The 11,403-nt window shown below is 45.1% G+C and overlaps 1 protein-coding gene across 1 annotated transcript; it reads left to right on the top strand.

Annotated features, from left to right (window-relative positions):
- The first annotated feature begins 8,180 nt into the window (after positions 1 to 8,180).
- Positions 8,181 to 9,001, top strand: LOC119358079 (ethylene-responsive transcription factor ERF039-like). The gene has a single exon (XM_037624789.1). The coding sequence runs from the start codon at positions 8,273 to 8,275 to the stop codon at positions 8,999 to 9,001; it is 729 nt and encodes a 242-aa protein (XP_037480686.1). The 5' UTR covers positions 8,181 to 8,272.
- Positions 9,002 to 11,403: the final 2,402 nt, after the last annotated feature.

Here is an 11,403-nt window from a genome sequence, read left to right as displayed (position 1 = left end):
GAGGCCCCGACAAGCGTTGGGGGCCTTATGGACCAAGGGGAGGGGGCACATAAGCCCACTAAGGGGCTGAGCGCCCCTCCCACCCCATCTCATGTAACTTGGAGAGGTGGGGGCGCCTCCCCTAGGGCAGCCACCCCTCCCGGCTTGGGGGGGCAAGTTTCCTATGGGTGGGAGCGCCCAAACCCATCTAGGGTTTTCCCTGTGGCCGCTGCCCTTCCCTAGGGAACCCTAGGGCGCCTCCTCCACCCCCCTTCCACCTATATATAGTGAGGGAGAGAGAGGGCAGCCGCACCCTCCCCCTGGCGCAACCCTCCCCCTCTCCCACACCTCATCCTCCTCCGTAGCGCTTGGCGAAGCCTTGCCGGAGAACCACGAGCTCCATCACCACCACGCCGTCGTGCTGTCGGAGTTCTCCCTCAACTTATCCTCTCCCCTTGCTGGATCAAGAAGGAGGAGACATCCCCGGGTTGTATGTGTGTTGAACGCGGAGGCGTCGTGTTCGGCGCTTAGATCGGAATCGACCGCGATCTGAATCGCTGCGATTACGACTCCACCAACCACGTTCTTGTAACGCTTTTGCTTAGCGATCTTCAAGGGTATGAAGATGCACTCCCTCTCTCTCGTTGCTAGTATTTCCTAGATTGATCTTGGTGACACGTAGGAAATTTTTTGAATTATGGCTACGTTCCCCAACATATTGTGCTATAAGATAACCAGAACACCTGAATGTACAATTAACTATTTGATATAATTCTTAATCAGATGGAAATTGATCTACAACAGCAAACTCCTACATATGAATAAATGACATTTTTGAGGCTTGCAGATTTGTAATTGAGATCTTTGTAATTGTTCTACAAGATAACTGCAACAAGTCCCTAAAAGAATAATTAATAATTTCACAGCAAAAAGGAAAAATGTTGTCTATCATTAATTGTGAATATACGCAATTTTGGTGGCCTGCAAATTTTAGTAAACTTGTTGGCCAAAAATGGTGTAACCACTAGAATAAATTTAGAAAATGGAACCGTATTGTGCTAGAAGATAACCAAAACACCTGAATGCACAATTAACTGTTTGATATAATTCTTAATCAGATGAAAATTTATCTACAACAACACATCTAAATCCTCCACAAAAACATAATAATTCCGACATACATTTTCTAGTCTTGCAGATTTGTAATTAAGATGTTTGTAATTGTACTACAAGATAACTCCAATAAGTCCCTAAAAGAATAATTAATAATTTCACAGCAAAAAGGAAATGTTGTCTATCATTAATTGTGAATATAGACAGATTGACACGAAGAAAAAAGTTAAACTAGTAGTAAGGCAGAACACCTTCCTAAAAGCACAATCTAAAAAATGTGAGACTACGAGCAACTAAATATGCACAATCAGATAACTGAAGTTGAAGTAAGTGTTGAGGAGCAAACAAAAAATGAGAATACAAGATAACCAGAACACTTCCCCTAGGAGCATAATTTATAATTTCAGAAAAGCCAGAAATCTGGATTAACATTAATCATGAAGAAAAAAGTTAAACTAAAACTAAGGCAGAACACCTCCCTAAAAGCATGTTTTAAAAAGTGCGGCACTATGAGCAACTAAACTTCCATCTTCAAGCAACTAAACTTGCATCTTCAACCAACTAAATAGCAATTATTGCTCAAGAGAAACTAAAAATGCACGAGTAAGAGCATATAAATTTATCTACAAAATAACCACACCACCTCCCTAGTAGTAGAAAGATTCATGATTAAAACTGAATTTGCATCTTCAGGCAAGTAAAGTTGCAGCCATTGTTCAAGAGCAAGGAGAATGTGAGAATACAGAAAGACGAGATGACAACAAGGTAAGCACTGGTTTCCAATCTTTTACTATTAGACTTTTTGGTTTCCAATCAAACATTTTCAAACCATATAAATACAAAACATTTGATATAATTATTGTAGGTGTTGAAAAATTCAGATGAAGGGAATGAACATATGCATTGGGGAAAAATGCAATCAATCCAACATCCGAGGTTAGTTATATTCTATTCAAACTATTATGATAACAGAGCAACCAAAAAGTCTAACCTCTGAATGAAATTGCATTTCCAGGAGGTAGTGCTTGCACAAAGCTATGTGGGACAAGAAGGTCAACACTACACAACAAATCAAAAAGAATTAAGTAAAGAGGTGCAAATATAACACTATATCATATTGCATAAAAACAAAAAGAATATTTACGCACATTTTGCATGTACATAAAAAGGAGGTGCAGTGATAACTTGATATGATTTATATTTTGCAGGAATTAATTGAAGTTCAGTTTGGAAAGCAAAGTTTGCAACTCATTAATGAGCTGCTAGCACCACAAGGAGCCCCACATTCTTACACAGAACTCATGCAACAAATGACTGTGATGAGTCATCTTCAAAGTGATAACATGGCAATCCCTATAACAAGTTTCACTTCACTCTTACAAGCAGGCATAAATGCAGAGGTCCATGTTATCACTAAGACCTATATTCAGAACTTGAATGAAGTTCATTACTATAAATGTAAAACATTATAGTAGCAATACCTAAAATAAAATAACTCGTAGGATCAGAATCTCATGGAAGAATAAAGAACAAGCAACCATTTTCAACAAAATGTACAATGGGAGCAATATTCAATACCTGAAGTATAAGAAGATGAAGACGAAGACGAAGATGAAGATTGATGCGGCTTGAACTACGTCGGTATTTTTCCAAAGAGGAAGGGATGATGCAGCACAGCTACGGTAGGTATTTCCCTCAGTGACGAGAGCAAGGTTATCGAAACAATAGGAGAACCACGCAACACTATGTAAACGGTACCTGCACACAAAGAATAAATACTTGCAACCCGACATAAAAAGGGGGTTGTCAATCCCTCCTAGGTAAAAATATAGATAAAATTGTAGTAGATTGGATAAATAGATTTCATGGGAACGCGTGATAAAATAAATAACAAAAAAATGCAGTAAGGTATTTTTGGGTTTTTGGATTAATAAATCTAAAAATAAAAGCGAATAAAAATAGATCTCAAAGGCAAATATGATAAAGAAGAGAGCCGGGGCCGTAGATTTCACTAGTGGCTTCTCCCGAGAAAAATAGCATATGGTGGGTAAACAAATTACCGTTGGGAAATTGATAGAACTTCAAATAATCATGACGATATCCAGGGAATGATCATTATATAGGCATCACGTCCAAGATTAGTAGACCGACTCATGCTTGCATCTACTACTATTACTCCACACATTGACCGCCATCCAACATGCATCTAGTGTATTAACTTCATGAAAAAACGGAGTAATGCAATAAGAACGATGACATAATGTAGACAAGATATATTCATGTAGGAATAGACCCCATCTTGTTATCCTTAATAGCAACGATACGTACATGTCATGTCCCCTTCTGTCACTGGGATTGAGCACTGTAAGATCGAACCCATAACAAAGCACATCTTCCCATGCAAGAAAAATCGATCTAGTCGGCCTAACTAAACCAAAGATCCGAAGAAGAAATACAAGCCTATAAGCAATCATGCATATAAGAGGTCAAAACTCAAATAACTTTCATGGATAAAATAGATCTGATCATAAACTCAAAGTTCATCGGATCCCAACGAACACACCGTAAAAGGAGTTACATTAAATAGATCTCCAAGAGACCATTGTATTGAGAATCAAAAGAGAGAGAGAGAGAGAGAGAGAGGAAGCCATCTAGCTAGTAACTACGGACCCGAAGGTCTACAATAAACTGCTCGCGAATCATCAGAGAGGCACCAATGAGGATGATGAACCCCTCCTTGATGGTGTCTATATTAGATTTGTGGTTTCTGGATTTTGGATTTTCGGAGTATTTATAGAGCAAAGAGGCGGTGCGGGAGGCGGCCGAGGTGGGCACAACCCACCAGGACGCGCCTGGGCCCCCAGGCGCGCCTAGGTGGGTTGTGCTCCCCTCGGAGCCCCCCTCTGGTACTTCTTCGGCTCATCTTGTGTCTTCTGGCCCAAAAAAATTCTCCAAAAAGTTTCGTTGTGTTTGGACTTCGTTTGGTATTGATTTTCTGCGAAGTAAAAAAGAAGCAAAAAACAGCAACTGGCACTGTGCACTATGTCAATAGGTTAGTCGCAAAAAATGATATAAAGTTGCTATAAAATTATTGTAAAACATTCAAGAATGATAATATAATAGCATTGAACAATCAAAAATTATAGATATGTTGGTGACGTATCAAAGATGAAGAAGATGAGTATACTTCTGAATGCAGCGGTGATCCAAATGAAACCGATGCGGAGGAAGATTACCTGGAACAAAAAACAATAAATTAGGAGCCTTTCGAAGCCCGTTTATAGAGGTTAGGGCTCTGTTTTTCATTTCCTGAAGTTGGGGCCTTTGTTCCATGTAGCAACTAGTGCAAAAACGATCTTATATTATGGGACGGGGGAGCAGTTCTTTCTGGCGCTTTTCTTTTAATGGGTTAAAAATATGTCAGTGGGAGGCCCGATTGTCTTCTTGTTGGGCGTTAGTTCACAATGACATAGGTTACATCCATTCAGCTGTCAAGCTTACAATTGGATACAAAATTTTAATGATTGTCAATTGATTTTCAGTCATATGTCAAATAGACACTCCCTAATAATTTCACAATCATATTATATACCAGGATATGTTTGCTATTTCTCATATGTAGTCATGTTTTTTGGGCGTTGTGATTAGTATAGATATTGTTATAGCAGAACAATTATTTGTTCCAAATTCCGAGGTCATGTCTAATTCAAAGGATTTGTAAAGGAATTTTGGAGGATTCTCATCCTTACAAATTTTCCCTACGAGCGTCTTCTGATTATTTTTTTCTTCAATAAGAGGGACTACCCCGGCCTCTGCATCATGCGATGCAAACAACCATTTTATAAAACTGAACCAAATTCAAGTACGGAGCACCAAGCAGGAATAAAAATAAAAAATAAAATTTGATTACATCTGGCAGAAACAAGATTACATTAGCTCATTCATATAATCTATGAGTGGCTCATCAACTCAACTATTAGAATAAACCCCGTGCACCCCATTTTCAGTCTACTGAACCTAAAGGCTGTAAGGTCCCATGCATCCACACACTACAGCGATGACCATATATGGCTTGACACCTAGCTCTGTACATAACCAGCAAAAAAACAGGAATAGATGATCTAGTAAAAAGAAAACTCATCCGAACAATTCCAAATTGCTCAAAAAACACAAACTCCTATACGGATTTGACCTTTTAGATAATGGTGAATACCACCTAACCAGTTTTCAAATAAATTTGGGATACTCATTGGTGGTAGTATATTTGTAGGTAACGTGGATAGTGCGCCAAATCAAGGTAATAAATGGGCATGACCAAAATAAACGAATCACCGTTTGATCCGCAGGATTGCAGTTCATATAATTTTTTCCTTAATATTTGTACTAGATTTCATAGTAAAATTTGCGTCTACTCAAACCTCATTTGACGATTTCTATGATTTTCTTGTGCTCCATTGAACATCGATGCAACATTGTAGTACTAAAGATGGCATGTCGGTGTATCCGTGGCTGATGATGTTGAGGCGGTTAGTATGCTGACGCATAATCCTTTGGAACCCAACCAGCCGCTCGCCTTCGTGGACCGTGGAGGTTCCGACGATGCGGTTGCCCACTTACCCGTGACCGTTGGGCAGGTGGAGTCTCTGTGTGACAAGGTTGATGTGATTCTCTTTCAGATAGAGCTCTGTAGCTTGGTCGCACGTTTGGATGTAGCTAGCCCTGGATCTGCCAAGACAATTGTGGAGGAGGATCTCAGGAGCAAAAGAAAAAATAGTGGCATCACAGGAAAGGCGTTCACGGCTGCTTGATGGATGCTCATCAGTCTCTTGGGTTATTTTTATGGCATATGCCTTGTTTTCGTGGATTTGGAGATGCACGTGCTCTTCGGCCGAGGTTCATTTGTTGAGGATTTCTTTGTGATGTAGTAGTGTGGGGGTTGGTGGTCGTTATAGGTTGGGTTAGGTTGTGGGGCTGATCGTGTGCTTATGGGTTTGCGTGCTTTGTGAGTAGTCCACATGTGGTTGGTTTGTATCGGTTTTTATCCGATTTTTTCGTTAATTAAATGGAAAATTCTCTTCTACTTAATCAATCGATGAGGCAAATATTTTGCCTCCGTTTCAAAAAAAATGGCATGCCATCCTATATATAAATCTGTTCTTTTGTTATCCTTGCATTTTAGAAATCCTACGAGTCAAAGAGGCCCTGAAATGTGTCCCACTGATCTCAACTGACAGTCTTCACACCGCCGAGGTGCCAGGTTCCTTGCGTGTTGCTGGTGGTCGTCGTCGTGGCTTTTGGAGGACGCGCGTGGTGGGACACGGAGCAGCAGGAAGGTCAAGTTGGAACTGAAGCAAGACCCATATGAAGCTAGCTCCCCGCCGTCAACAAAAGGTGACTACTACGATACTATAAGAAAAGAACGATCTTTGGTTGTAATTATGCCGTAGATGCTTATATAATTATGTTTTCATTCAGTTTTCCATTGCCGCGTCCATCCATCGGAGTGATTCCTCATGCGCGCTCTGCGTATTAGGTGATGCTAACTGATCAACGTATAGATTTCGTGCAAAGTTTCCGTTGATGCTCGATAGCGTGTGCTTTTGACCAAGTTAACGTGTTAGAGTTCCAACTGCGGCCTTCGTACGGGCGATATCGCTTAATTAAGATTCAGAGTTTTCCCATGATTAAGATGCAAAGTTACTCCACTGCTCCCTCTAAGGATCTAAACGCTCTTATATTTGTTTACAGAGAGTAGAAACAAAGCACTTCTCTTTTTTTGTGTGTATGGGGGAGTAACAAATCACTTGTTGTTATGCACAGGGCCTTCTCTAGTATATGTCTCCATCAAAACACTCACCCAGAGTTGCTCAAGTATAGACACAGAAACATATACATACTCCTACAATATCATGGCTGTTCATGTAACCAAATTGTTCTTTTTTTCTTTTGGAAAAGGCTAAATGAAAGGTTGAGCTCAGAGAACGAAACGATAGTTTATTCCGGGCTTTTGTTCGGAGGATTTCTGGTTGTTAGATTAGATGCATGGCAACTTAAGAAACCACGTAAAGCTCCCAAAGTGTGATCAAAGGAAACACTCGAATCTCAAAAGCGCGCCACGAGCTCGCCCAATTAGGTTTTCTTTATGCCCCCACGCTGGAATACCGCAGCGTTTCTCTTAGATTATTCCTCCAGATAACATTATGGAGGGAGAGCCGCATTATTTATAACGCAGATATATCATGAACAAGATAGAAAAACACGGCCGGGCAGCTGCGAGCGCTTTACTTTACTTTGCTTTGCTTTGCATTATGTACGTTTTCTCAATGCATATCATTCCATCTTTTCCCCTCTAACGAACCCATTTTGCTCTGACATCTGCCATCTGCCTTGCCCTTGTGCTAGTTGACAAGGCACTCGTTCGCATTATTGAACTCTACGCATTAATTAATCTCTTTGTAATATATACTAAGCAAGAACAGGATCGATCGAAATCTTTTGGATCTACGAGCAACGATCACATGCATTTTTAATACTTGGCACGAGGCCTATTTGGTGGGGTGGCTTTAGGGAGAGACAGGCAGACAGGTGCCTGCGCGGGGAGATTTTCCCGCCGCTTTAATCATTAGTCTACTCGCGCTCGATCGTCCTGCTCCTACCAATGAAAGGGAATACTGCTACACCAAAACACGCACACACATTTTGCACAACGGAAAGCCCCTCCATTTCCATGGGGTGGTAGTAGTAGGAGGCGAGGAATGATAAAGAATGCATGTACCAGCAGCGTGATGGCCCTCCGGCCCTGTAGTCGCTATTGACCATCGGCGATCGAGAAACAAACGCGTAGGCACACGCGCGCAACATGCGCTGATGCTCGCTCGTAGCCTGTTGTAGTATTCTGCATGTCATTCACATTTCGTCGGGGACACAAAAACTAATGCGCCCCCGGCGATCCTGCTCCCACATTGACTTCCGGCGAGGGCAGGGAGGTCCGTACGGGCGCGGCGACTATATGAGCGCTGCCTCGCGCATCGCACTCATCATCAATCAACACACCCAACTCGCTCCATCACCTCTAACTTCTATCAAGGTTTAGCAACAAGCTATAGCTGAGCACGTAGCTCGTAATCGTCCAGCTTGGTCGCCGCCGCCGCCACCACTTGTCAGTTGTCACGTCGATCAAATGGAGCACGAGCAGGTGCTAGTGGTGCCTCAGGTGTCCGGTAATAGCAGCTGCTGCACCTGCAGCAACACGAGCTCCGGCTCCCTGAACGCGTCGTCGCCGAGCTCCGACGACAGCAGCGCCGTCGCCGCGGGCAAGAAGCGGCCGCGCAGGGACCTGAAGCACCCGACGTACCGCGGCGTGCGCATGCGCACCTGGGGCAAGTGGGTGTCCGAGATCAGGGAGCCCCGCAAGAAGTCCCGCATCTGGCTCGGCACCTTCGACACCGCCGAGATGGCCGCGCGCGCGCACGACGTCGCCGCCATCGCCATCAAGGGCCGCGCCGCGCACCTCAACTTCCCGGACCTCGCGCACGAGCTGCCGCGCGCCGCGTCCGCCGCGCCCAAGGACGTGCAGGCCGCCGCCGCGCTCGCCGCGGCCACGCCGTCGACCCTCGACGCGCTCTCGCCCGACAGCATTGCTGCGAAGGAGCAGCAGGAGGAGGCGGTTGAGGAGGTTTCGGAGCCGGCAGCGCCCGAGCAGGCATCGTCGCCGGATTGTTCGTTGATCGAGAATGCAGGACCCGAATATGGTGGCATTGGGCTCGACTACGCGTTTCTCGACGTGCCGGACTTCCTCCTTGAGTTCGGGCTCGCGTCGCCGGAGCCACCGTCCTACTGCGGTTCGCCGTGGGACGACGTCGACGACAGTCTCTTCTTCGGGGAACCGTTGCTGCTCTGGGAGCACTGACGATCGACGATACAACCGGCCGGATGCATGCATGGACGAGATTCTTTTGCTGGATCTTCGTCGATATGCATGCTAGTGTTACTACCTACTAACCTCGTGGATCGACACTAACATCTTCGCTAAAAATCGAACCGATTCGTTTAATTTGTCACTTTACAGGTCAAATAAAATTGATGCCTCTTTAGGAAGCGATATCATATCATGCGGTTGCGGTCAAGGTTTCAAGACCTGACTGCAACTTTGATCTCCCGCTTTAATCTTTTTCCAGCTGAGGTGAGGTTCAGCTTGTAATAGAGGAGTACAAACAATGGGTGCATTAGCTAGCTAGCCTGCTGCCAGTTCTTTTTGCCCTGCAGCTCGAGTCCGAGCAGCAGGGTTTTTTCTGGCAGCTAGTAGTAGTCTTTCTGCACGTGTAAGATCCGTTTTCCCATCTTCCATTGGGTGTAAATCAGAGTATTTTTCTTCCCGGAATTCCTGGCTTTTGCCTGCATTTTGCGTGCTGTTCTTACTATTAAATCTCCTGAAGAAAGGCCAGCTCGATCGGTCTCCACACACAGTACTAGTAGCGTATGAAGCAACGTCTAACAGTAAGAGCACGATGTATGTATGCGCTCAACTTTTGCTGATGCAGAATTGCGACGGACGCAAACGCGATCATGCGTGCAGCCGCATGGGGGATTATTTTACGATGATCGGGGCTACCCACCGTTCTGTCTCTTCTTGTCCTCAGGCTGAGCACTATATGTACAGTATGTTCGTCCCATTTTGTTGGGCCCTCGGGAGGGACGTATAAGCAATTGATTGATGCACGAGTTACCGGCCCACTACAACAACACTACCAATACTTTTTTGTTTGAGAAAAATACTACGCTGCTTGCATGATTGCAGCCGTCCCGAGAAACTAGTCTTAGTATAGCATACGGTTGTGGTTGGTGTATGTCTCTGGCCGGTGTGGTTAGTGGCATAGTATTTTTCGTATATGCATGTGGGACGTACGTACGCGCGGCAAAACTATATAGCAATGTATCCATACGCCGGCGTATGCGGTTAGGTACGAACTACGATCGACGATGGAGCCACGCATCCATGCACATGCCGTCTACGCAGTCGTGTGGCTCGTGTCAATTCTTAGTTAAGTACTTAAGTTACTCCGGCCATGACGTCGCCTTTCTGCCAGTTTCTTATGGGCGTGCGACAGTTTGGGAGCATGTGGAGGATTCCAGCCAAGCTTCCGTGCATGCTTCGCGGGATGAGAGCTGTTGTTTACCGATTGGTTGCGATCTGTCCGGGAGTGCCGTTTTTGGACCTACGCGCCGCACGCCACGGCAATGGCGCCTTGTGTATGTGCGAAGCTCGTGCCGTCATGTGGGTATATTATTGACTTAACATGCCGGATGCATTAGTTAATCTGCCCAATTATTGGCCCGGTACTGCGTTCAACTCAACTCCACGCACGCCATGGCAACGGCAGATTGGCAGCTTGCTTGCTGCTCCATTAGTTAAGCATTTTGTACTATGATTAAGTTGGTCGATTTGGTGCCTGTCAAGAGACTAGTGGAAGCGTTCCCCGGCATTATTGGGAGGTCTCAGTGTCCCAAGTGGACGCAAGTGTGGCACTTTAGTGTACTACTGTTTACAATGGAATCAGGTAATTACCACACACACGCAAAAGAGTGTACTAGTGTGGTGTAGGGGACAGTGGGGCATGGATGAGAGTAAATGAGGAAGTTGCCTCAATTATGGATTCCTGTCCATTAGTGTGGCTGCTCCGACGTTGCCACCGCCGGCAAGTTCACAACAATTATTGTCAGAAAAGCAGCTCAGCTAGGGAGGGAATCGGCATCCTTGTGCACCCGCTGCTGATCTATAGTGGTAATAGGCGGAGGCATTTGCGATCGGCCGGCCCTACAACTGCTCACATACAATAATGGGCAACGTCCAATGAGCCCTCCGATTATTCCGCGGACGAACGACGTGGTCCAGACCCGGTTGTTGTTCTGGTAGTAGTACCCTATATTCCTCGCACACGCGCCCGAAACCAAAACGGTCTGCCCTACGCACAGGGCGATCCTGGCGCCGAAACAATACAGGAATTTGCCGACCTTCACTGTGGCTGCGTACCATGGAGCTCGAGGGAGGAGATGAGATGCTTGCTGGCCTTTATTCCAAAGACTATGTACGTACTGCTACTGCTACCTCGGCCGGCCGGCCGGCAGCATCTGGTGATGAGACCGCACGCTTTTGAGGCCATCACTGCCGCTTCTCTACCTAACGTAGATGAAATGAAGTGGGTGCTTTGCCGCGTCACCACGAGCGATGCCACCGCGGGCAGCGGGAATCCGAGGCGGCGTGTGCCGGCAAGGGTTACTGTGGGCACGATGATCGCATGCGAGGGGGGGTCG

Source organism: Triticum dicoccoides, chromosome 2A (assembly GCF_002162155.2).
Source record: "Triticum dicoccoides isolate Atlit2015 ecotype Zavitan chromosome 2A, WEW_v2.0, whole genome shotgun sequence".
NCBI classification, from domain to species: domain Eukaryota; kingdom Viridiplantae; phylum Streptophyta; class Magnoliopsida; order Poales; family Poaceae; genus Triticum; species Triticum dicoccoides.
Note: the sequence above shows the minus strand (reverse complement) of the source record. Positions and strands in the feature narration are given on the sequence as shown.